This window comes from Heteronotia binoei, chromosome 8 (assembly GCF_032191835.1).
Source record: "Heteronotia binoei isolate CCM8104 ecotype False Entrance Well chromosome 8, APGP_CSIRO_Hbin_v1, whole genome shotgun sequence".
Lineage (NCBI taxonomy): Eukaryota > Metazoa > Chordata > Lepidosauria > Squamata > Gekkonidae > Heteronotia > Heteronotia binoei.
Window position 1 is genome coordinate 38,170,062 of NC_083230.1, and position 27,387 is coordinate 38,197,448.

The window sequence follows — 27,387 nt, forward strand, 5'->3', positions numbered from 1 at the left end:
TAGTAGCTCACAGCTTTAATGTCAGTAGCTCACAAAGTAGAATTTTTGCTCACAGGGCTCCATAGCTTACAACTAACATTGTCAACCACTTAGAGAGGGTCTCAAAGACTGGCAAAGCTGCCATGCCTCACATGGTGCCCAGACTGGGGTGGGGAGTCAGCCTTACCTAGCAGTCATAATAACTCAGTCTTTTGGCTCTCAGGGAAACTGTTATGATTAATTAGAAGTACTTGGATGAAAAGACCATCAAGAAAAACTTGTGGATAATATTTATTTATTTTATTTTATTTATTTAATTTATATCCTGCCCTCCCCGTCGAAGGCAGGCTCAGGGCAGCTCACAGATTAGAATAAAAAATGGCCAACAAATAAAACAACAATAAACATAAGACATAAAAACAATTATTAAAACATCAGTATCAGTAGGTGCTAGTGCAATAGTTCATACAAACAATTTAAATTTCAACAATGGCAGGTAACTAGTTGGTCAGTAATAGATGTTCCAGAGAAGACCCAGGGTCGCCACAGCGTGGTAAGATAAATCTAGAGTGATGTTTAGGTTTATGGGCCTAATCCGTTGCTATAGATGTTACCATTATGAGAAAGCATGGTGGAAGAGTGCTGTTTTACAGGCCTTGCAGAAGTAGGAGCTCTCGCAGGGCCTTAACCTCCCCCAGCAACTCATTCCACTAGCTAGGTGCAGCAACGGAAAAGGCCCTGGCTCTAGTTGACTACAGCCTGGCTTCTCTGACACTGGGAACTGTCAACAGGTTTTGGGACCCGGACCGAAGTGCTCGCTGGGGCATATGAGGGGAAAGGCGGTCCCTAAGGTATGCAGGACCCTGGACATATAGGGCTTTGAAAGTTAAGACGAGCACCTTGAAGCGAATCTGGTACACTATCAGTAGCCAGTGCAGCGCTTTCAGCACAGGCTGAATGTGTTCCCGTAAAGGAATTCTCATTAACAGACTGGCAGCAGCATTCTGCACTATCTGGAGTCGCCAGATTAGAGACAAGGGAAGCCCCATGTAGAGGGCATTACAGTAATCCAGCCTCAAGGTGACCGTAGCATGGATCACAGTTGCCAAGTCATCGCATTCGAGAAAGGGGACCAACTGCCTTGCCATCCGCAGATGGTAGAAAGCTGACTTGGCAGTGGCAACTACTGGGCCTCCATTGTTAGAGAGGAATCCAAGAGCACTCCTAAGCTTTTAACTTTGGGCACCAGCATAAGTTGCGCTCCATCAAGGGTCAGTAACTGGACCTCTTGGTCCCAGACCATGATGGCTTAGATACAGGACCTCCATCTTCATTGGATTTAATTTCAGTCTGCTCAGCTTGAGCCACTCCGCCACATCTTGTAATGCTGTGGACAGACTGTCCAGGTTGGAGTTGGATTGGCCACCCATCAACAGATAGAGCTGGGTGTCATCTGCCTACTGGTGACAACTCAGCCCATACCTCTGGGCAACCTGGGCGAGGGAGCGCATGTAGATGTTAAATAACATTGGGGAAAGAACTGTTCCCTGCGGCACACCACACATAAGTGAGTGTTGCTGGGATAGCTCATCCCCAACTGCCACCCTCTGTCCCCAACCTTGGAGAAAGGAGGAAAGCCACTTCAAGGCCGACCCTTGGATCCCAGCGTCGGCGAGGTGACAGGTCAGTAGCAGATGACCAACTGTGTCGAATGCTGCCGACATGTCTAATAGCATCAGCACCACTGAGCGGCCTCTATCCAGATGCCTCTGGAGGTCATCCATGAGGGCAACTAGAACCGTCTCCAAACCTGCTCTGCTCATCTCTTGCATTGAAAAACCCATGGTCCTGCGGTTGCTATGAATCACTGGGAACACAGTTGTTCCTTTAAGACAGTGGCAGCCTTAGGGGGATGTGCTACCCTTTGGCAAATCCAGATACAGCTGGCTTGCATCAGAGTGCATGCTTGCAACACCTTTCTGCTCCTTTTGGTGTTCCCAGTAATCTGGTAGTTAAGCAGAAAGTGTCTGGAATCCTTTCACATGTGAAGAGATAATGGGGGGGGCACCTGAAGTGGGGAGGGGATGGAGAACTTCTTACAGCATCCCCACCAAGGGGCTTCCAGGACAATGTAGAAGCTGAGGCAGATTGCCTTTGCCGTGTTCTGCAGTCTTCCTGGAAGTCATGTTAACCTCTGGTGACTGTTACCCATAGAGTTAGCTTCTCTGAGTTATAATGAAGTTTGATTAATTTCACAGTCTAATTTCTACCAGAATATCTGCACCTGAAAAGAAGAAGTACCAAAGTGGTGCAGAAAAGAGGTAAAAAAGAGCAAGAGAAAGCAAAGAAGCTTGATGAAGAAATAAAAAAGACACACAGAACCTGTTCATACAGCGTATTGAGTTCGTGTTAAACTGACCCAGTTTGCTTCCAAATATTATCGATCAGACTGCCATACTGCAATTCGAATCACTCCGTGGTGAAACTGTCTTCTGCTGTCCACATGACGACACCATGTAGTTCTTTTTTCCTCCACTTTTATGTGCATTATGCACATGCGCACACGCACATGTGCATAGGTTAAAACATTATGTGGTTATGCAATTATGCGCATATCGCTAAGTAGTAAAAAAAATGGTTACAGTAAACCAGATGTCTAAGGCTCCTTTTGCTCCGGGACAGCCTTCAGACATCCGGAAGTTGGTCGAGAACTATCCAGATGGGGAAACTACGAGATGAAATCGGAGAACTCAAAAAACACCGCATAGGAGCAGGTAACAAAATACTCCGGTTCCGAGAAGAATTGCGGGGGGGGGGGGGGGCTACTACAAGTTAATACTGGGAGGCAGATGTTGCTGTCTGATCAGCCACTTTTAATCCTGTATGAAACAGCAGCGACAACTGATTATACTGAGCTTCTGAACAGCCCCAGAGTCTTTTCCAACTTGGCTTTACTCGTAAGTCAACAGAGGATCAACCCAAGGCCTCTTCAAGTACATCTGCCAGTGACAATATGGCGGTAGACCTTCCCCCTGAACAGGTTGCTGAGGATGAGGATACTGTCCAGTTACAGGGTCCAGCTGAAGCCCAGACAGAAGTTCTGTCACATCATCAAAACGGAGATAACTTGGGTCCAGAATATCAAAATGACATTGGGTTATGGCGAAACATTACCCATGAAGTGCAGAACTTTTAGTGCAGTAGAGACCCTGTGGAATGTCAGCACTTAGATGGTGATTTTTCAGCGTTGGGCAGACAGTATGAAGACCATAACAAAAGGAAGTTTGTCCTTTCTATGATCTTTCAAAAACATGTAGGTGGTGAACAGATAAAAAGAGAATGGCTTGTGTACTCTCTGTCCACAGGAAATGTGTCCCACGCATCCTTTTTTGTGAAAAATAAAGGCCGAACTCAATTCACAGATGGATTTTCTGATTGGAAGAATGCCTCGCAGCGAATGAAAACACATGAGGACAGTACAGCGCATTGGGCATGTGTACAGACACAGATCAGTAGATGACGCATACATAGTCGAATCGACAGCTCTTTGGAAATTCAGTTCAACAAAGAACAAGAATACTGGACCAAAGTTCTGCAAAGAGTAGTGTCAGTGATCAAATTCCTCTCATCACGTGGATTAGCTTTTTGTGGTGATACAGAACTCCTTGGTTCTCAACATCATGGCAACTATTTGGGAATTTTAGAGTTAATCGCAAAGTATGACCCTTTTCTAAGTTCTCATTTAGCCAAATATGGTAATCAAGGTTAAGGAAAATCCTCCTATTTGTCTTCCACAATTTGCAAAGAAGTGAATGAAATAATGGGAAATAAGGTTCGAAAGTTGTTCAAGAAATCCAGGAAGCCAAGCACTTTTCTCTGAGTGTTGATTCAACACTAGACATATCTCACATTGACCAACTGACTGTAGTGCTTAGATATGTTGGGGGGTCAGATGGTGAACTGGCAGAACGTTTTCTCACATTCATCGCCATAGCAAGCCACACTGGAGAAGCACTTGCCACCACTGTTTTGACCTTCTTAAAGAAATGCGGCATTGACATCAAAAACCTGAGAGGACAGTCTTATGATGACGCAGCAAACATGTCAGGGTGCTACAGCGGTCTTAAAGCTCATATTGCCAGGATAAATCAGCTTGCACACTACATTCCATGTGCAGCACACTCACTCAATTTGGTTGGAGTATGTGCTGTAGAAAGCTGTGTTGGAGCAATCTCATTCTTTGGACTTGTTCAAGCAATGTACAACTTTTTTCTCAGCTTCAACCCATCATGGAGCAGTTATGCTCAAATATCTTGAGGACAAAGATGGTGAATGTCAACAAGGTTCTGCACTATTTTTAAAAAGAGTGACTGACACAAGGTGGTGCATAAGGGCCGATGCAACCAAGGCTTTATCCCAAGGCTACAGCAGCTTCCAGAATGCTTTGCAGGTCATTGCTGAAGATGTGAATCAGAAGCCAGAGATAATTCACGAGGCCAGATGTCTGCTAAATGACCTGTCAAAGAAGGAAAATGTCATCACGGCAGGCTTTTGGGCTGTAATCCTAGACCGGATTGATGGAGTTAGCAACTTTCTGCAAAAGGAAACAATAGAACTTCAAACGGCTGTTGGTCTTCTGAAATCACTGCTTGAATTTTTAACATCACAAAGAGAAATGTTTGATGACTATGAGAGGAAGGCAATTGAGAAAACCAATGCACAATGCACTGATGAAATCCGGCATGTGCACGTAAGAAAAAGACATCATGACGATGGTGATGTGGAAGAGGTTGTGCTTCGAGGAAGAGAAAAGTTCAAGATTGAAATTTACCTACCAATATTGGATAAGTTATGTGCAGAGCTTTCCCGTCATATGGAAGCATACAACAAAGTTTATTCTCTGTTTGGGTTCCTTGTTGAGTTCCCATTGAAGACAGACACTGAAATTAAAGACGCCGCTCATAGATTTAGAGAGAATTATCTCGAGGACATCGAGTTGGAGTTTGCAGATGAAATGGTTCATTTCAAATATTTTATGCTACAGTTTGAGGATTTCAAATCTGATGAAACAGTGCCAGCATCGCAATCAGGCCTCGGATTCAGCAGGAGCTCACAGGAGCATAGCTCCTGAACCTTTCTGACAGTTCCACCTCCTTTTCCCCACTTTGTTCATTAAATAGTAGATGCAGCTGCATAACAATCCCTGGATGAGCTCCACCACCTGTTTTTCTACAAAACAACCCCTGATCGCAATCGTACAAACTCATTTTTGAAAATAAGGTGCAGTCAACATTCCCAAATGTTATGACAGCAGTAAGAATTTATAGGTGTCTCATGATCACGAATTACTGGTGAACAAACCTTTTCAGAGTTAAAACTGCTGAAAGGTTGTCATTGAACTTCAATGACATAAGAACGACTGAACTCACTTGCCATTATGGCCACTGAATATGATGTCTTGCAAAAGTTGGACTTCCAAGATATCCTAAAAGATTTCACCTCAAAAAAATTGAGGAGAGTGAAAGTTTAAAGTTTTGTCGGTTTATTAATTTTAAAGAAGAAAGTAAATAATATTGTTTAATAATGTTACAGTGTATCACTAACACTGTGTAATTGTTATTGGTTACTGTCTATTGTTGAATCAGCTTGTTTCATAAATCCTATACTATGAATAGGAATATGCAATAAATAAATAAGGAATGGTTGGAGATAACAAATTATCTAACAATATTAACAAAGCTGCAGGTGTCAGCAAATAATATTTAATAATTCTTGTTTATAACATAATGTGTTAATTTTTAAATAACATTAATAACTGCTAATGTTTGTTTTGTGAAATAAAACTGGTTTATTAAAATCGTTGGTTTTTAAAATTTAAAACGTATTAGGAGATAATTTGTGAGGGGGGGAGAGATTTAGAGTGCCTAGGGGCTTCCACAGGGTTTAATCCAGCACTGCCTCAGACTAGAGATTAAAAGTGTCAGTGGTTCAATTTCATGGCTGAGTAGTGATTTGAATTGGTATCTCTGAGTTAAAGTTCAACACTTCAGCCACTATACAAGATCACACTTCTGATAAAACATACCAAACCCTGCGTCCCCTGTGAGATCTCCCCATCTGTCATAATGCATGCAGTGGCTAATGAGCAAGTTGTTTCTGTCATCAGGCCAGCCAAGACATTACTTTAATATTGGGTAGAGAACTGACTAGTTGTCTACTTCTGTTATCCAGGAGCAGCAACCAGTACTTTCATGATAGCTTGTTTCTGATTCATTCACTAATGTTACCTTTGGAACTATGTGGTTGGATACAGGCCATAAAAACTGCACTTGAAGATCAAGGAAAGCAGTTTTGCTGTGTGGCTGCAAAACTGCACATATAAAAACTTCAGACTGTAATACAGTTTTCTCTAGCAAGATCTTTTTCAAGGTCTACTAACAATAAATATCCTAAAAAGAATGTGCAGTAGGGTTTGCTGTACTACACAGCTGACTGAAAACATGATATATTAGAAGATGGAAGGTTTGTTTTTAAACTTATACATGTTGATTTAATACATTTTGACAATACTGACAAAAGCATAACATTTAGAATTTTTGCTCCTGACCACTATTATCTGTATGTGCAAATGCCCGTTATTCTTTGGGGGAGATGTTTGGGTCATTTTCATTCACTTATCCAGTAATGCTTGTTGGCAATAGCAAGTTGGTTCTGTACAAACTATAGCTGCTATACATTAATTCACCCTGCATGAAAGCCCACTGAATGTTTCAAGGTCAATCTGATTCCATCCTACCAGTTCTTTCATTTCCTCAGGAAATATCTTCACTGAAAACATAGCTTTATTTCTTGCTGTACTATCAGATCAGGGAATCAAACAAATCTCTGGAACACAGTAAGAACTACGAGCTACCTGACTGAAACAGCCCTTACTTTGAAAGAAAACAATAAGCCATGGTTGAGTATCAAGGCTTGTGCTGGAATATGTTATTTTATTTCTTTGTCTTGTAGAGAATATGGAAAAAAATGTTTCCTAGTATACAAATTATAGGAGCAAAAATTACTTAGATCTCTGTACCTTACCTCAATTGGATGTTTGAGTGATATGAATTTCAGACATACCACAATTGAAAAGCAGCGGGCCATGCAACAGAACTGTCCATGTCACTGCACAATTTTTGACATTTAAGCTATTGGCTCTCTGTGCTTTTTTTTAAAAAATTGCCAAAATAACCAAGGTCTATACCAATACAAAACAATCTGTACAAATTGTGTAAACTAAACATAGTCATGCACATTTTGCATGTTTTGCTTCATCTAGCTATAGAGGGAAGCTCTGACACCTCTTTGCCTTTTGAGACTTCATTAAACATTGTCCACATATGTGAGGGAATGGAGCACAGCTGGGAGCACCAGGATGATAGCACACCTCCAGGTGCAAGCTCAACTGATCCTGCTCAAGGGGGGGGGGGGGTTGGAGGAAGCCGAGAGAACGCAGGGGAGTCCCCACATCCATAAAGAACTGAAGCTGAAGAAAGGTCGGTCGGAGAACCCTTTAAAAACAGACTAGGAAAGGCACACCATGGAGCAGGTGAGGGCACTGGGGTCCAAATCTGTACTCTGAGACAATAAATCACTGCAAGCAAGACTGCCGTGAGTGCTGCCTCTTTCTTACACACAACATACATGCTTAATTTTGTGCAACATAAGACTAGAATCTTAACTTTAAAAAATAATAATAAAAGTGGAAATTGCTGGAGTATTGAATTCTTCTATGGTTACCAAATTCTATGGGCTTTTTCTGTGCTTGTGTTTATGAAATATATAAAGGTTTGGACATTGTATTGTAGTTTGTGTAGGGACAGGCTTTTTCCATGAGATTTTCTTTGGATGTATTGCAAGGTAGGTACAACATACACTGAATACCTTTTATAATTTGCCTTGATTCCTAAATAATCTGTTGGGACTAATGATGAAGTAGTCCAGATATGAAAATATATATTAGAAGAGACAGGGCTTTTGGCAGATAATACATTTATTGTATGTGTGGCTGTGCTGACATAATGCCTGGAGACTGATTATTAAGTTTTTCACAAAATGAAAGGAGGGGATGTATTTCACACTGGACAGTATACTGGCTCCTTGTCTACCCTTGAGATATATTAGATTAATAGAATCTGACAATTTTATTTTGCAGGGATTATATTAAAGTAATTGCAAGATTTTAGTGATATGGCATTTTCTGAAGGCCAAGTGAAGTCTCTGGAAACCAAGTTACTTCTTTGTGGTTTTTTCTCCCAATGAAATATTCCATATTTCCCCTGTAAACTTCTATTAGCATGATTTATGTAGCAATTTCTGCAATATGAGATATAGATTTGTCATTAAATCCCAGATTATGGTTGCAGTTCAGTCCTTTTTAAATTGGTGGGGAATCCAGTGGTTCCAGTAGGTCTGAATTACAAACAAAAAATGGTTCTAGGAAAAAGCCCAAATAAAAAAACCCACAGACATAAATGCTCACAGGAAAAAAGCCCCCATGGAAACATGCCCACATGGAAAAAAGCCCATGCTGGAAGAAGCCCACATGGAATAGGGTTGCCAAGTCCAATTCAAGAAATATCTGGGAACTTTGGGGGTGGAGCCAGGAGACTTTGGGGGTGGAGCCAGGAGCAAGGTTGTGGCAAGCACAATTGAACTCCAAAGGGAGTTCTGGCCATCACATCTAAAGGGACCACGCTCCTTTTAAATGCCTTCCCTCCACAGGAAATAATGGATATGTAAGCCAAAATGCCCTCAAAACGAGGTTGGGGAATTAGGTGGGCACCTGGCTCACTAGGGATCGTTTTCCCAATGTATACAAGATTAACCAACCAGAGAGTAATGCTTAAATAATGGGGACTCTAATTTAGTAAAACAATTACAATTTATTCTGGAAAATATAGGCATACATACAAGATAAAATGCTCATACAATCACACATACAGTCCTAGGAAATATAGCTAGATGGATAGGGGAACAGAAAGGGTAGATACACAGGGTAATATTTACCTATCGTAGTCTTCAAGAAAGGCTCCAATGGCAACAAAAGAGGATGGGGGAAATGGACCCAAAACTGTGGCCAGAATTGGGGATGGATCTAGACAGCGGAACTGGGGTACTGTTAGATGCACACATGTGGGTAGCTAGTCCACAGGTTATAAGGACTCTCTTGAGCTCTCAGGGAGGTATGAGGGAGGAGAGAGGGGAGGTATGAGGGAGGAGAGAGGGGAGGTATGAGGGAGGAGAGAGGGGAGGCTCTGCAGTGACCATAAGGGCTGGACTACTAGAGTAGCCAATAGAAAGTTCCTTGGCGGCACCTAATTGGGTACCTGTTCTTGACCAATGAACTTGCCTGGATCCTGTATACCTGAGAGAACTTTCAGACTGAAACTTTCAGATTGAATTCATATCCACCATGTTACATTTTACTTAAAAGAAAAAAAACCACATGGACACCTATAATAGAATGTTTGAAATAATAAAGCTATTGATCTGTCACCTCAAAAGGTTTTAGTGGATTTTGAGAAGGCTTGTATGAATGCAGTGAGGATTGCCTTTCCACACACTGAGGTCAAAGGGTGTTATTTTCACCTGTGTCAGAATCTCATTAGGAAAATCAATGTTGGCTTGAAAACTGAATATGAAACTAATATGTACATAAAAATCACACTGAAATCTCTTGCTGCATGATGTGAGAACTGTTTTTGATGAGCTTGCTGCCACATTTCCAGATGAAGACAGCTACAATGCTTTTCAACATATATTGAAGGTGCAGCAGGTAGAGATCCTCCGTCTCCTATAAGAATATGGAATCATCATGATGCAACCCTGGAATGGTCACCAAAGACTATAAACTTGTGAGGGATTTAACAATGTTCTTAATTCCTTGTTCCATTTCAGTCATCCCAGTGTGTGGTCTCTATTTGATGGACTGCAGAGGGACCTGGCTTGTCACAAACTAACACTGGCTAATGCACAGGCAGGTCATCTAGAGGTGAAAAAGAGGAAATATGAGACACTACATGACATGGTTGCTACTTCTGTGCAGCAATATGAGCAGGCGGAAGATAAACTTAGTTGCTTAAAGAGATTGGCTAATTTACAATGAAGAATTATATCTGAGTTATTGCTGTTGTTAAATAATTGTTGCTTTTACTATTAGGGTTGGATAATCTTTCGTTGTGGTCACTGGGTGTTCCACAATGTATTAATATTAAAAAGTTTGACAAATTGTAAATTAATAAAGTTATACTATTTAATTTTATTTAAATATATTTCTACTTAGAGTTTAATGTCTGGGGGGGGGGCGTGTTGGGATTTTTTCCTTTGTGTTTTTTTCCGGTTACCCAAAAAATCTATGAAGTTTCAGTCCACTACAGGATTACTAGTTCTTCAGGGTTGGTTTGTTTGTTTTTACTTCATATTTATATTTCTGAATATGTAAAAAGATTTTGATTAGACCTATTTATTTACTTGAACTTTTGGCCACCCTTCCCAATAGGCAGGCTCAGGGTGATTTATAGCAAATTAGATTTCAGAAACAAGTAAAACCAAATTAAATAACAGTAAAAACATTTCAGCACCCTAAAAACAATATGGCATCATGTCTAGGCGGTGCCACTATCTCACAAGGGGTGAACGTGAGAGTGCCAGATGTAAACTGTAGCTGTCCTCAACCAAATACCTGACAGCTCTGCCTTGCAGGCCCTGCAGAACAGTAGTAATTCCCACAGAGCCTGGATGGAAATTGGCAGAGAGTTCCATCAGGTTGGGGCCAGGACAGAAAAGGCCCTGTCACAAGTTGAGGATAGCCAGATCTCTCTGGGGCTGGGGACCATCAGCAGGTTTTGGTCAAGGCTCTCTTGGGAGTATACCAGGTGAGGTGGTCCTGAAGGTACATGGTCTCCTGGCCATTAAGGGTCTTAAAGATTAATACCAGCACCTTACATCTAATCTGGTACTCCACTGGAAGCCAGTGCACCTCACACAGCACTGGAGAGATGTGAGCTGTGCATGGGGTCCCTGTAAGGACCCAGGCCACAATATTCTGCACCAGTTGGAGTTTCCAGGTCAGTTTCAAGGGTAGACCCATGTAGAGCGAGTTACAGTGCTTCAGCCTGGAGGTGACTGTTCCATGGGTTACAGTGGCAAGGCAGGAAGGGGGCTAGTTGCCTGACTTGGCATAGTTGATAAAATGCCAGCCTGGAATAGAGTGTGCTGGCTTGCACCTGCTGGAAAGGCCTTGGGTTAGCCATAGTTCTCGCAGAGGTTGTCCTTGAAAGGGCAGCTGCTGTGAGAGCCCTCTCAGACCCACCCACTTCACAGGGTGCCTGTTGTGGGGGGAGAAGATAAAGGAGATTGTAAGCTGATCTGAGACTCTAATTCAGACAGAAGGCGAGGTATAAATCTGCAATTCTTTTTGATGTGCGATGTTGGGGAAAGTTTGGCAATCTGGCTGGTGTACCGTCTGCCTAACGAACCAGCGAGTGCCTTACTGTCCCTGATGGAGGCTGTAGCAGGCTGAGCACTGGAGTACTCTCAACTTATTGTCCTGGGTGTCTTCAATGTCCATGCCGAGGACGTGGCTTCCTCTTGGGTGACGGACCTAGTGTCTTCCATGACAGCACTGGGACTCTCCCAATATGTAACAACACCCACGCATCGGGACAGACACACGTTAGACCTGATCTTTGCAGTGGGAGTTGTAGTGGATCAGATTTTCTGCTGATGCAGTGTCATGGTCTGGTCCCTTCACTCTGAAGGCCCGTGTGGATACTTCACCTCTACCTTATTTAGGCGGTGAGCAAGTTTTGGCTCGCCCATGAAGCCAGATGGACCCTGTGCAGTTTCAAATGATTTTGCGGGATCCCTGGCCCTCTGGTGACTCATTGGATGAGCTTGTGGAGATCTGGAATACCCAACTCTCTGTAGCCATTGACAAGATTGCTCCTTGACGTCCTGTTTGTCCCCATTCATGATCCGCTCTGTGGTATACCCCGGAGCTGCGATCGATGAAACGGCGATTAAGACGACTAGAGTCACAGTGGCAATGTACTCGTGACAAAGCTACGAGAACATCTTATAGGTCATTTATGTGGACCTGTGAGATGGCAGCCCGAGCCACAAAGAAGGCTTACTTTGAGACCCAGATTGCATCTGCGACCTCACGCCCAGCGCAATTATTTATTATAATTCAGTCACTGACAACTTTACTGCAAGGTAAACCAAATGTCGGAGAACTGGAAATCGGCTGTGAGACTTTTCAAGAACAGCATGTTATCATATTATTATTTTCAAACGAACAGAAGCGACTTGAATTATTTCCATCATTCTACAACTGACATGGACACAAAACCAACATCAAGTTTTAACAAGTGCACTACTTCCATTCACTTCCATGGATCCTATGTGGAAAATCCCACTGGAATAAATGGAAACTGCGCAGTAGCAGTCTCAGGATTGCTCCCAGTACTACAAAATATGGTTTATGTATTACAAGGTATTAAAAGCTAATCCTCTGCTGGCTTCAAATTTCATTTTGGACAAACTGAGTTTTATTTTGTATAGTCAAAAACATTTATTTTATTAGAGCTGAAATCCAAACTCTTGGATAATTTAGAACACCTTGCGATGTTATCAGGTTGTAGTGAGGTTGACAGGGATTAGTAGGATGACAACTGGAGTTGCCAAATCCAGCTTGAGAAATTTGTGGAGATCTGATGTTGGCACTTGAGAAGGATGGAGATTGGGGAGGTGAGTTTGGCAAGATTATTTATTACATAGAGCCCACCCTCCAAAGCTCCCATTTCTTTCACAATCTCTTTTCTTACACTCTCTGAGCTACCCTGTCTCTCTGTTCATGGCAAGTGGTGGAAGTGTTGTTACTGAGTGCCCAGATTGAGGACCCACACTTTTGAACCTCCACCTGGCATTTCCCCAAAAGCACTTTCATGGGGGCATCTTCTTTGAGGGATCATAACTCATACTACCACGATTGATGGGTGTGTTCTGGACCTGTGTGTTTCAGTTCTGGGGGGCTGTGAGAGTTATGGGTATGCTTCCCTTACTCCTGCAGTGTGGCTAGAGTGCCCACCAAGCTGTTGTGGATTTACTTTAGAGACCCCTTTTGGAACTAGGGTTGCCAAGTCCAATTCAAGAAATATCTGGGGACTTTGGGGGTGGAGCCAGGAGACTTTGGTGGTGGAGCCAGGAGACATCAGGGCGGAGCCAGGAACAAGGGTGTGACAAGCATAATTGAACTCCAAGGGAGTTCTGGCCATCACATTTAAAGGGACCGCACACCTTTTTAAATGTCTTCCTTCCATAGGAAATAATGAAGGATAGGGGCACCTTCTTTTGGGGCTCATAGAATTGGATCCCATGGTCCAATTGTTTTGAAACTTGGGGGATACTTTGGGGAGAGTCACTAGATACTATACTGAAAATTTGGTGCCTCTACCTCAAAAAACAGCTCCCCCAGAGCCCCTGAAACCTCCAGATCAATCCCCCATTATACCCTATGAGAATCAATCTCCACATAGAGAATAATGAAGTGCTCAGCAGACTCCCCCCCCCCCATTTCTGGCCACTCTGAAGTGAGGGATTGGCTTCTCTACTCACGAGTTGCTGCCAGCTTCTTCAAAGCAACACAGACACACCATCCCAAGAGGAAGCCTTTCAATCAGCGACTGAAGCCTCCAGAGCTAGAAACGCACATGGTCCTCTGGGGGCGGAGCTCCCCGAGGAGACCCCACCCGGCAGCCGGAGAGGACGCAAGGACTATGAGTCCCAGCATGCACCTCGCGAAGGGAGGCCGGACTGGACCGAATAGCAGGCCGGCAGTGGGCGGGTCTTTGTGACCCGGAGGAAGGGAGAAACCTGAAGCCTGTGAGGGAGGCAGGCAGGGAAAGAGACACGGCGCTGTCCCCCCCCACACACACACACACTTCTGGATTTTTGGAGAGGGGGGAGGAGGCTGCTAATTCGGGGGTCCCCCGGCAGGGCGGGGGGGTTGGGAAGCCTATTTGAAACTCTGGGGATGTCTGTCTGTTCTTGAGAACCTGTCTTTGGAGACTTGGGAATGGCCCTGCCAGCAGTCAACGACCGTTTTTGCACACATCTTACCTCACAGTCACAATCCTGTTCCCTACGCAGTTGATGGGTACTCTCTGGATCTGTGTGTTTTGGCCCTAGGGGAGAGGCTGTGAGAGTGGTGGGCATGCTTCCTTTGCTCATGTGGTGTAGCTGGAGTGCCTGCTGAACTGCTGTGGAGTTGCTTTGGGGAGCCCCTGTCGGAACTCTGGGGGTGTCTGTCTTTCTATCTTTCAGAACCTACATTTGGAGACTTTGGGGGCTGTAAGCATAGGGGGGATGCTTGTCTTGCTTCCAATGTCTGGCTGGGGGGCAGTCCCTGGTGAAGTTTCCCTATGAGTTTGGTCACTGGCTTGTCCATGAGCCGTTCCATAGACTCCTTTAACTACAGAGAGAGCACTGGGGAGTCCTTTTTGGGGGGGAGGGGGTTCTGTAACTGGGACCTCAGAAAAGTAATCTGCCACCAAGTTGGAGAGATTGTAGAGGAGTGGGTGCCAGGGTGAGGTTCCCTGTGTGCTTGGTGTATGTAGCTTGCAGGCGGTCCATTTTATATACTTTTGAATCTGTGCCTGACATTTCCCCCAAAAGCACTTTCCTGAGGCACCTTCAGGGTGGGGGAGGCATAGCATGAACCCCCTAACTCACATCTGCATATAACTTGGAAGGCATGTCTTGGAGGATCTGGGGGAGACCCCCTAATAGTTCGATGCCTCTAGTCTAGCTTGTACTGGGTCCATTCTATACACTCCTGAATCTTTGTGTGTCATTTCATCAGAAAGCACTTTTCTGGGAGTACCTTCTTTGGAGGGTCATAACTTGGACTTCCAAATTCCACCAAACTTGGAGGGCAGGTAGAAGAGAGACTGCTGGAGATCCCTGTGATTTTTGTGTCTCTAGCATACTGGGGGCGGGGGTGGCCACTCTACAACTTCACAAACTGAACCAGTTTATTTCGCTCCTAAAATGTTGTGACAGTTCATGGTTTGGGAACCGGGCAGGCCACTAACTAAACTGCATTTTCCCAGTTTGTGTCTCTTTCTAGTCCAAAGTATGGCTTATCTCAGATGATTTTTGTTCCAATCCATTGGGTTGTGAAGTATTGGGTGCATCATTTTGTAGACATCAAAATATCTGTGGATGTCTTGTTCAAACCTAATGCCTCCACTGGTGGGAGGCCTTACTGCCACTGTCATCCCATAGGGAAAGTTTGGGGAAAGTGATTTGGCAGAAGACTGAGGGAGTGAATACTCTGTATTAGGAATGTAACAAATGCTTATCTCTAAATGCACCATTACCTGTGAACAAGTTAATCGTAAATGAGTTAAGTGAAACTCAGTCTGAATTGAGCATTTGAATGAGAGTCAGAGGGTGGTTTCAGACTGGGAAACTGATGTGGTAGTATCCCGAAGCGAAAAAACCCGATCCAATCAGGTCCGTTTTAAAGGAATCAGACAGCCGCCGTTGAATCAGAAGGATCCCGGCAGCCATAGGTGGTTGCGCGTTCACATGGCTAGCACAGCTCAAGGACCCACCACTGCTGAAAGGGTGGTTTTTCTTAAAAAGTCCCCCATGTGCTCATGCAAGGAAGCATAGAAGCGCACCTCCAAGAAGGCCTCATGAACAAAAAAAACCTGGCGGTGCTGTAAATGGCTTGGTGCGATCACACAGCTCTTCCGCTCATGAGTCGCCCTGGGGCATTCAGACAGCAGGAGATTACCCGACCTACATCCGAATCACGGGGAAGCTTCCAGGAAGATCCAGGTAGCTTTTTACTACGAATTGGAGGCACCTGGGACAAGTTGGGCTTGGAGGGCAGATGTGCTTGTGTATAAATCGAGCATGAGGCATTCCTAGGTCGGACCAAATCTCTAGTGTGAAAGCGCCCAGAGTGTATCTGATGGCATCCACAGATCCAACCCATGGATACCATTGCAGTTTTTAAAAGGTTTAAATATGCTGCAGGGGAGTATGACAAGCTGAGGCACTCTTGTTTCGCCCCCCCCCCCCAAAAGAAACACTTCAAGTTGTGCATTAAAAGGGCAGTGGAACAAGAGCGCCTTAGCCTGCCACATTCAACAGGACCAAACAATATTTTAAAATCTTTTTAAAATGGCAGTAGCATTCATGGATTGGATCCATGGACATTGTCATGTCTAGTTTGGCTTTAGCATTCCCAGTTGTGTTGCAGGGTGGGCTTGACGATGTTTGGTGTAATTTAGACTAATAGTATGAGCCTTGTTTTCAGATTTAAATAATGTGCACATGCAGTTGATTTTACTTTGTGTTCTCAACTACGATGACTATAAATTTGTGTAGAATGAGCCATAGGCTCATTGGGATTTGGAAAACATTAACCACATTACATACAGATATTATAATCTTTCTCTGCAAATGTGTACACAATTATATGTCAAATTTGGCAGATTTTCTGTACGTTGTTTATCTGTTGTTTGCATTTGTAATTCCTCTTTAGTCATAATTAGTATATACTACAGGCACAATCACAGAACTGCACTCAGAAGTTGGAAGAAAATAGGGTTTTTACTTTTTAATTTTTATTGAAGGTGCCTTTTTAACTTTCATAGTATGCATACAGTATAAATTTTGGCCTGCATCCACACCTGTGTGTTGGTAGTGTATGTGTGCACATTTGCACACATAAAATAATTAAATGAAACCGCAATCAGCAGTGGACTGTAAGTATTGCCTAGTGAGAGATAATACTGTAGACCTCTAATTGGCTCTCTCTAAGCTTCCAGTGTGACTGATTTCAGCTGTAGTATTACCAGTCTTGCTTCCACCAGCACTATTATCTCAGACTGACACTTCCATTACTCTGAACGGAGAAAGATGAACGTCACCTGTCAAGAGCTGGTTAATTGTGTTGCTAGATGTATGTTGCCAGGGCGCAGGTTGGACATTTATGAACATAACTGCTTCCTCTGATGTCTGCCATCCTTCAACAATCGATACTACTCTTACAGTAAGCGCATAATTGAGTGAAGGCACTTACCACTGAGGGGGGCTGAAGATGAGTCCATTGTGTGAGCTGCATTGTCCACACATTTACCACAAATGAGCTGATATTTGCTCTATATTGTGTGTTGTGTTGCGGAAATGGAAACTAATGTGCCTCTTTCATTTGTTTTCTAGATAAATGGCCAAGATGTTCAAAACAGAGAGGAGGCAGTGGCATTGCTCTCCAGTGATGAATGCAAGAAAATTGTGTTGCTGGTAGCAAGACCAGAAATGCAGGTAAGAGTAAATAGGTATATTGAGACAAGACTGGTTTGTAGCCATAGATAATGAACGGCTGAAAAATAGCAGTACAGAGGTTGGTGTCAAAGTGGAGAAAATGAAAATAAATAGTCTTAACTATTTCATAGTAAAGACATAAACAATGTTAATGAGAGCCTAGTTATCAATGAGTCTCTAAAATCAAATGCACCTACAAGTTATCCACCTGATTTTCTAATGCTAATGAGATGCTTAACAAAGAGAGAGAGAGAGAGAGAAACCCACACAAATTGCTTGTGCAGGGTTAGAAATTCATTGTTGATTTTTTTCATCATTGTGCCAGACAGCACCGTATTTACTTGAAAGAAAGATGACCCTGAATTTAAGACCCCTCCCAATGTTATAAACGCATAAAAATTATTATTTGACACAACTGAAACTTGTAAGCAAACTTAAGGCAAGTGCCTCTTTTTTTATGGCAGACTTAGGGGGTGGGGGGTGATTCCTAGTCCTTCATATGACTAAATTCTGTACTGCTTAGTTTCAGAGGTCTAAGTAAAGTAGATCTGCAGTAAAATAGGTCTAATGAAGGGAGCTCAAAAGCTTATATCCCAAAAACCTTGTTGATCTCTAACATGCTACTGGACACAAATCTAGCTGTACTTGTTTAGAATCTATTATTCTAGAAACTGACTGGTACAGGATTGTGTGTGTGTGTGTCTTTGTGTGTGTGTGTCTCCCATACTTTTCAAGCAACATTTAAACTTTTCGTAAAAGGTGACTCTCCGCAATTTACAGAATCAAAATGTTCCTGTAACTTTATGAACATGTTTTTTTCTGTGTGTTGGGCAAAAGGAAATATTGGGCATATTACTAAAGAAGGAGATATAGTTGCAGAATAAAACTATTTGGGCTTACTTTTAAACCCATAAAGCAAAAACTACATTCTATTGACACTATTCTATCCATTTGTCATTGGTTTAGGCAAAGTTCATTATATTATCATTTGTCCTTCATGTTATTGATTTGATATCTCTCAGAGCTAGTAACTGCATGATCCCTATAAATTACATTGAGTAAATGTAATTCAATGTCACCTGGAATCCCTCCTTGACTATGGTAGTTACACAAGATCACAGTTAGAAACATATATTTCCTTTATAGTCCTATACATTCTAAATGGCCCTCATAAAAGAAGCCTTATACCAGAGCAGAGGAAAGCAATTCACCTCAGTTTTATGTTGCTTGGATATCACTCTTGTAGGCTTAGGTAACTCTCCCCAAATTATAAAAGGTTGCTGAAACAGCCCTGCTTATAGACGTAAGGGCTTTTATATTAGTATGGGATACATCCTCAAATATATAACAAACAGCTTGCTATAAGTCTGTCCATGCCAATATGGAAAAAGTTGCATTAAAGCAGAAGGACTGGGCATACTTTCTAAAATATGACTTCCAATATTCTTTCTTGGGCACAGAAATGAAAGTACATCTTCTTTGAAGTATATTACATTAAGATTCTTGGATCAAGAACCTTGGGGGGGGGGGTTGTTTCTATTTGTTTGTTTATAATTTTAATTTATATACCACCCTTCCCTGAGTTCTTTGAGGCTCAATCCTGCTATCCCCTGGAATGGGAGATTCCGCCAACGACAGCAAAATAAAACAACAAAAGAGGAGAAATACTTTGTGAAGTAGGCTTAATTTTCAGGATCTCCACTTAAAGGGATCAGATAGTACTTGATATAAAAGACCTCTACCCAAGACTCTGGAGAGCCACTGTTGTGGAAATATACAATAATGCACATGAGAGACCACTGGAATGATTCAGTGTAAGTTAGTTTCATGCATATATGACAGTCATAGAGTTACAGAGTTGGAAGGTACCTCCAGAGTCATCTAGTCCAACCCCTTGCACAATGCAGGAAATTCACAAGTATCTTTCCCCTGCAAACACACCCAGCGACTCCTGCTCCAAGCCCAGAAGACAGCCAAAAAATCCCAACACCTGTCCAGGATCCCTGGCCAAACTGGCTGGAAGAAAAATTGTTGCCTGACCCCAGAATGACAAATACCATTTCCCTAGATGTATAAGAAGAGGCCATAAGAACTAAGCATTGATGCAACCCTTCTTGCCCTCCTTCTCATAATATGCCTAAATTCACAGAATTAGTATTGCTGTCAGATGGTCATCTAGCCTCTGTTTAAAAACCTCCAGAGGAGGAGACCCCACCACCTCCAGAGGAAACCTGTTTCACTGAGCAGCCACTCTGTCAGGAAGTTCTTCCTAATGTTCAGTCAAAAACTCATTTGATTTAATTTCAGTATAATTATGGGGGAGGGGCAATAGTGAGAGGGCTTCTAGTGTCCTGGTCCCACTGGTGGCACCTAGTTTTTCGGCCACTGTGTGACAGAGTGTTGGACTGTATGGGCCATTGGCCTGATCTAACATGGCTTCTCTTAATCTGTTGGTTCTGGTCCAACCTTCTGGGGCAACAGGAAACAACTCCACACTATCCTCTATATCAGGGGTGGCCAATGGTAGCTCTCCAGATATTTTTTGCCTACAACTCCCATCAGCCCTTGCCAGCATGGCCAATGGCTGGGGCTGATGGGAGTTGTAAGCAAAAAACATCTGGAGAGCTACCGTTGGCCACCCCTGCTCTATATGACAGCCCTTCAAGTACTTTAAAAAGTTGATCATATCACCTCTCAGTTATCTCTTCTCCAGGCTAAACATACCCAGCTCCTTCAACTTTTCCTCACAGGACTTGGTATTCAGACCCCTCGCCATCTTCGTTGCCCTCCTCTAGACATATTCCAGCTTTTCTATATCCTTCTTAAATTTTGGTAGCTAAAACAGAACACAATACTCTAGGAGAAGTTTAATCAGAGCTGAATAAAGCGATACCATCACTTTGCGTGATCTGGATACTATACTTCTGTTGGTACAGCCCACAATGCATTTGCCTCTTTTAGCTACTGCATCACACTGCTGACTCATGCTCAGTGTATGGTTCACTAAGACCTCTAGATCCTTTTCGCACATACTACGGCCAAGACAAGTCTCCCCCATCCTATAATTATGCATTTGATTTTTTCCTACTTAAATGCATAACTTTACATTTATACCTATTAAAATTCATTTTGTTTTAGCTCAGTTTTCCAGTCCTTAAAAAATGATCATCCGTAAATACTCTTGAATGCATACAGAGAACACACATTCTTAAACAGCTTGATCTTATGCATTTTTATGCAGAAATGTGTTCCACTGAGTTCATTAGAACTTTCTTCCAGGTAAGTGTGTATAGAGCTACATCTGAAAATCATATGCTGACAAAATTAAAATTGTAATTCACAGCATAAACAATAGTAGATACATCCGTATAATTTTTTAAAAGAAAAAATCATGTTTATGTTTTTATATTTGCATACTCCATCTGATGCATTTTTTTCATCTTTTGCATAATTAATACACAACACAATTCCTAATATAAAGTCCATCACAGGACCATCTTCATTTAAAAGAGGCTTACCTAATTTTTATGTCTCGTCACAAGGGTTTAAGTCAAAATATTTTCATGCCATTTTATGGGACAATGCTGCTGTGAATCACACCGAAGTGACACAATGAAAATATTTGCTTTAGTTCCTTTTTTCAATAACAATATAAGGCAAGCTAATGCCCTTTAAGGGACCAGTAAACTAAAATAGTTTTGTCAACAGAACCTGCTGATGTTCTGCTTTTCGATAATATGCGAGATCTATCCAATCTCCATTCCAGTTCTATGTGGCTTTCCAGTCTCCTTCCATAAATGTTAACAGATATCTGATTAATCTAGTTCCCTAGCAGCTGCTTCACTTTGCATAGGTTAATCCAGACCCGATTTGTATACTGTCTTTATGAAGGGCCATCCATGAAAACTAATTTCTGACGCCCATCTTGTGCCAATTTGCATGTGTGGTTTATATGGTTAAGTTCCTGTGCAATCAAATAAGATTTGTTGTGAAGTAGAAACTAAACATGTGATTTGCCTGTGTTGGAAGTGGGTCTGGTGAACAAAGAAGAGAAGAAGACCCTGAAGGGGGCAGCAAGAAGACAATTAGATAGGATTGTGAGGACAGCACCTTCTCCCTCCTGCCAAGTGCTATTCCTTGTCTGTCTCCAGATTCCTACTCTTAAGGCAATTTCCCCCTTCTTTTTGGAAGTTATTCACTCACTCTGACCCTCTCTCTCAGCTGGAGATGTTGTTAGGAACCTGTTGTTTCCTAAATAAACCTTTATCTGTTCTTTAGTCAGATTGTGCCTCATTGCTGTGTTAATTTCTCCACTAACCACCTGAAGCATGCAGTTCATGCTTGCACTCATTACCGTTAAAGCTGTCATCTTCAGGTAGGACTCGGAAATCTGAAATTACTACTAATCACCAGACAATGGTGATCTGTTCATTTGCTTTGAAGGGTGAACTGTATGTCATTATATCCTGCAGAGATGCCTCCACTCCCAAAACCCTCACCCTTCCTAGGTCCAGCACCAAAATCTTCAGTATTTCCCAATCAAGATCTGACAACCCTAACTACCATTGCAGCATGGAGTTCTGACCTTGCAGAAACAATTTTTTACTATGTACCACATTGTTAAAATACCATCTTGATCCATAGTGATGCTGTAGGAATGGGACAGAGATAGCTGGTGAAATGTTGGCTGAAAACACTCTTTTGATGAGTTTAGTACCAAATCTGAAAATGTAATGAGTATTTGCCTTTTGAATTAAGGGATGCTGACATTGCAACCCCTCTCTTTCTCTCTGCAACTATCACTTAACATTTGTTCATTATAGAGAGAAGTTTATTCAAATCCAGAATGAAGATTTGTCTGTGTAAAAGTCCTGCTGGTTAAGGCCTCGTTCTGTTGTGGACAAAATAATCAACATATTTTAAAGTAATACTTTCATGATTTTTTTTAAAGAACTCCCCAAGTAACAATTGAAAAACAAAGTGTGCCTTATGGGCATCTTGTCAATCAATTATTCTGTTGTTGGTGTTGTATCTGCTGTTACCGGAAGTTTACCTGAAAAAATCAATAGGAGAAATGTGATAGAAATATACAATGAGAGTGATGTTGGAAATGCAAGCAGTGCGGCATGTTACTGATGTAGAGGCTGTTAAGGAAAAAGAAACCAACTGTCTCATGGCCATATATTAGTATCTCTAGATTCTTTTAAAGCTGATGCTCTCAGAAGTAAAGAACATGACAGCTTCGGGGTTATGCTGTATGTCTTCACATTTTGAAAGGAAATAATGTTCGATGTGTACAATCTCCCTCATTATGAGAGAAAAACCAGTGATACTGTTTCAAGAAAGGATAAAAAGCCTAAGAGTCCAATTTTTTTTAAATCATCTTCCCTCCCCCCCCCCCCCCGCCTTTTCAAAAAGCAAACTCTAAGACCTCAGTATTCTGAAGAGAGTCATTATTATAAAAAGAACTAGTGAGGCATTGCCATTTGGATTTCTCTTATTTTAAGCATGCATTTCCTCTAACCTCATGTAATGTACTAATGTATTTTTTACAGCTGGAAGAAGGATGGCTGGATGATGAAAGGAATGAATTCTTAGAGGAGTTAAACTTAGATATGTTGGAAGAACAGCATAATGAAGCAGAGCAGTACACAGGCAATGAAGTGGAACAGGTGGGCTCGACATAAAATGTGTAGCTTGAAATGTTTTGAAGTGAATGTTTTTAATAAACAGACAATGCAATGAAAGAAAATAAGTAATTGTATTTATAGGCTTCTCTAGAACATTTTCACTAAGATGCACAAATGGTAACAAATGAGAGTGATATATTTGAGAAGTAAACATGAAATATTAAGGGGAGGAGAGTAAGATTTCTCATTCGCTCATACCATTCCTATTATCTTGACGTCCCACCATATTAATTTGACTTAATCCTTCTGCTCCACAGTAATGTCTTGATATGTCACAAATGTTTTCTTTTTTATTAAGTTTAAGTGCATGCCATATCTTCAGTAATGAAGCACAGATTAACTCGACTTTAAAAAAAATGAACCTGATTTCCCAGATTCAGGGGTATTTCCCCCACGCGTGAATACTATATATAATCAGGATGCTACTCTAATGTTCCAGGTATTACAGGTATCCTGTATTTTGACAGGATAGACCTGTCAATATATATAAGGATATTTAAAGGTTTTGGGGATAATTGTGTACTTTGCAGCATTCCAAAGTTGTTGGTTTTTTCCCTCTTTGGGGTTCTGCAATACTAGTGGGAAACAATATATCAGTCATTTCACATAAGGATGAATGGCAGATCCCCCCCCCCCCCAAACATTCATAACATAGGCTAATGAGTAATATGAAACATTATCATTTGTGCACATGATGAGGAATTAATGTGACATGATCTCCTTGAAAATTGTTCAGTCTAATCTCATTCTGATATATTCACAAAAATCATATTTACTACAGATAAATTAAAGAACAAATCTTACATTTGAGTTTCTATCTCATAGTATGTTTCTATTGGTGTTAATATTACGATGCTTTATTTTTAAGGACGTAATTGGAATTCCATTGAAATCCATAGGCTGTAATGTGTTTTCTACTAAAAACAAGGCCATCCACTTTGGAAAAAGTTTCTCTCAGATCTGTGATCATTTCCTAGTCCCTGTGCCACTCCTAAGAGTTACGTAGATCTGGCAAATGCATAGCAACAGCTTCAATTGCTAGACAGCAGTGTGCCAGCACTGGACAGTGAATGCAGTCTGGGCAGAGGGTGTAGGTGGTGATCCTCTAGCTTTCCTCATGCGCCAATCCCTGCTGCCATACCCATATTTTATACTTCTAACATAGAGAGACATTCTGTATTCAAGCAATATCTGCTGCATTAGAACACAGACAGGAGAAAAATGCATCTCTCTCTGTTTCAGGTATACTAACTCACTGTACACATACTAAATCCATAATATTTATGAATCAAACAAAACTTATCCTTATGAATAGTATGCTTCAGAGGAGGTGTAAACTAAATGTAACATTTCCTTGTTGAGTAGCATAATATGAGGGGCTTAAAAAAGTGGACAGGGGAAGGACTCTTTCCACAGTTTGGTGTAGTGGTTAAGTGTGCAAATTCTTGTCTGGGACAACCAAGTTTGATTCCCCACTCCTCCACTTGCCCCTGCTGGAATGGCCCTGGGTCTGCCATAGCTCTGGCAGAGGTTGTCCTTGAAAGGGCAGCTTCTGTGAGAGCTCTCTTAGCCCCACCCACCTCACAAGGGTGTCTATTGGGGGGGAGGAAGATAAAGGAGATTGTGAACCACTCTGAGTCTCTGAGATTCGGAGTGGAGGGTGGGATATAAGTCCAATATCATCTTCTTCTTCACATGCACTGTATTAACTGCTAACAAATAGTCAGTGGAAGGCAGGAGAATTATAAAGCAGCTATGCACACCTTTCAATTGGAAAGGATCAATGAGAAAGTGATTTCTCATTTCTGTGCTTGCTTCAGGATTCCACAAGTACCAACAGACATCAGTTACAGGCTTGTTCCCATCTCTGTCTCCTCTCCCTTGGCAAAACCAGGAGATGGCCCCTTTGCTTCTTTGTGCCATCATCCTTGCTATCAGTCAGGCTTGTGGATATGTTTCACTTTTAATTCCCTGCCTTCATTCTGTAGAGCCTTAATTCTGTAGAGTTACTGGAATTCTGAATATCCAGACATTCATAATAACTGGAATTATAAAATTGATATTTGGAAATATTTTCTACATTCTAAATATGCTTTATTCTGTGAAATTCAAATACTTCCAACTCTTTATTGCTCATCTCTAGTATCCCTAGTATTTATCTAGTATTTACCCATAGAATTGGCAAGATGGTTAAGAAGTAGACTTCCCAATCCCCAGGTCCCAGCAGGGGACTCTCCAGTTTTACAGGCTTCCCCCTGCCCCCAGCCGGCTGGCCGGCGGGGGAAGCCCCTCCCCCACAGCCACCATGTACCTCTAGATCTCCAGCAGGACCTGCAAACAGGTCCGGTTTTAAAATGTGTGTGTGTGTGTACCTTTAAATTGGAGCCAGAAGCAGGAAGTACTTCATGGGGAAGGGTCAGCAACACCAGAGCTTGTCAGGGCGCAGCACCTCCGTTTGTTTTGCTTTCATTTCAGAGCAAGTGAGTGTGTGTGCAAAAGAGAGCAGCATAGCCCCTGTACTTTCCAGACCTCATTGTGGAGGCACCAGAGACAGTTACATGTGTGTGTGAGTGAGAGAGAGAAGCGGGGGGAGGGGAGGGAACTCTATTATTCCCTATGGAGACTTATTCTCATAGGAAATAATGGAGAATTGATCTGCGCGTATCTGGGGCTCGGGGGGGGGCTGTCTTTGGAGATAGAGGCACCAAATTTGCAGCATAGTATCCAGTGCCTCTCCCCAAAATACCCCCCAAGTTTCAAAAAGATTGGACCGGGGGTCCAATTCTACGAGCTTCAAAAGAAGGTTCCCCTATCCTTCATTATTCCCTATGAAAGGAAGGCATTTAAAAAGATGTGCAGTTCCTTTCAATGTGATGGCCAGAACTCCCTTGAAGTTCAATTATGCTTGTCACACCCTGGTTCCTGGCTCTGCCCCCAGTGTCTCCTGGCTCCACTCCCAAAGTCTCCTGGCTCCACCCCCAGAATCCCCAGATATTTTTTGAATTGGACTTGGCAACTCTATTAACAACAGTATCTAGTGTGTGCAGACTGTAAAGACACAGCTTACTTACAGTGACCACGTAGTCCTGTTGTTTAAAGAGTAGGCCTAACTTGCTGTCTCAGAACAGCCACCATCTTTTGGGGGGGAGAGAGAGGGAAGGATTAGCAGAATATGGTACAGTGCCCTATGTTATTCTCTACTCTCTGTGTTTGTGAGTTCAAGTGCAGTAGAGCACATGTTTATTTGAAACATAAATGACTTCATTAAAAAGGCACCCCAGTATTGAACAGTTTCTTCTAGTGTCTCAGTTTTATGCTGCAGCTGACAGATCATTCTAGCTGTGCTAAATTCTGCATAGCAGATTGAGAGGACCATGTTTCTTCCATCAAATGGTGATTAGAAAAGCCAGTGTGCAGTAATATCCCACTTTGTGGAGTAGAGGTCTGGAAGTCCAATGTATGATAGTTGCCATGGGTTGTTTTACATCAGGTCACATATGATTCATTCCCAAAAGAGTTTAATGCAAAGAGTTTAAAGCCTAGAGTATGTGCCATGATGTGTATAAAAAGCATTTCACTTTGCACATGTGGAAGCTGTATTCCCCCTTCTAGGGGAAATGATTCTCAGGATGGAAGGTGTGGCAGACTTGTAGACAAACTTTAGCCCTATCAAATATTATGTTAGAAATCTCAGAAGTCTTGCTGTGTTAAAGGAGATGGCATGAGAGAGGCCAATGCATGCCAGCAGAACAGTGCAACAGTGGGAATTGACATGAAGACCATTCCAGTAGTAACCTTGATACCAGACACTTTGATAATAGACACCTTGAAGTGTCTCTCCACTCAGAAATTATCATGTAGACACTTCTTGCCAACTTTCTGATTTCATTTTACATTTCGTTTACATTCGAACATACTTAATTGCTTTTATTCTGTAATGACCTATTGGCATCAATCTCTTCAAACAACTGTGCATAAAAGACTAGCTGGTGGGCTTGTGCTCTTGAAGGTAATAATGGGGTTTTTGTCTGTATGTTGCTAATTCCCCCCACCCCGTCCATCATTGTATGTCTACATAGAGGAAAATAGCAATTACTAACAGGGTAGTCAGCCTCTTTGAATTTGGTTCTCTGTTACTAGTACACTGCATTTTCCTCTCATCGCATTTTATTATTACTAGCCATTATGCTTAATTATGTAATTAAACCTCTTAAGGAAGCAACCACATTTGCCTGGTGCTGTGTGCACTTAGATTTATTGTAAATAGACTGTGTGCACTTTGGATGAGAAACTGGGTAAATGAAATGGGACAAAAATGCCTTCAACTCTA

At 42.1% G+C, this 27,387-nt stretch overlaps 1 protein-coding gene across 2 annotated transcripts in view; it reads left to right on the top strand.

Annotated features, from left to right (window-relative positions):
- PDZRN4 (PDZ domain containing ring finger 4) overlaps positions 1–27,387 on the top strand; it is a 459,770-nt gene that overhangs the window by 419,469 nt on the left and 12,914 nt on the right. For both annotated transcript variants that reach the window (XM_060244928.1, XM_060244927.1), the window contains 2 exons: positions 17,266–17,367; positions 22,923–23,039. In XM_060244928.1, coding sequence (XP_060100911.1) covers positions 17,266–17,367; positions 22,923–23,039 — 219 coding nt within the window. The remainder of the gene's footprint in view (positions 1–17,265; positions 17,368–22,922; positions 23,040–27,387) is intronic.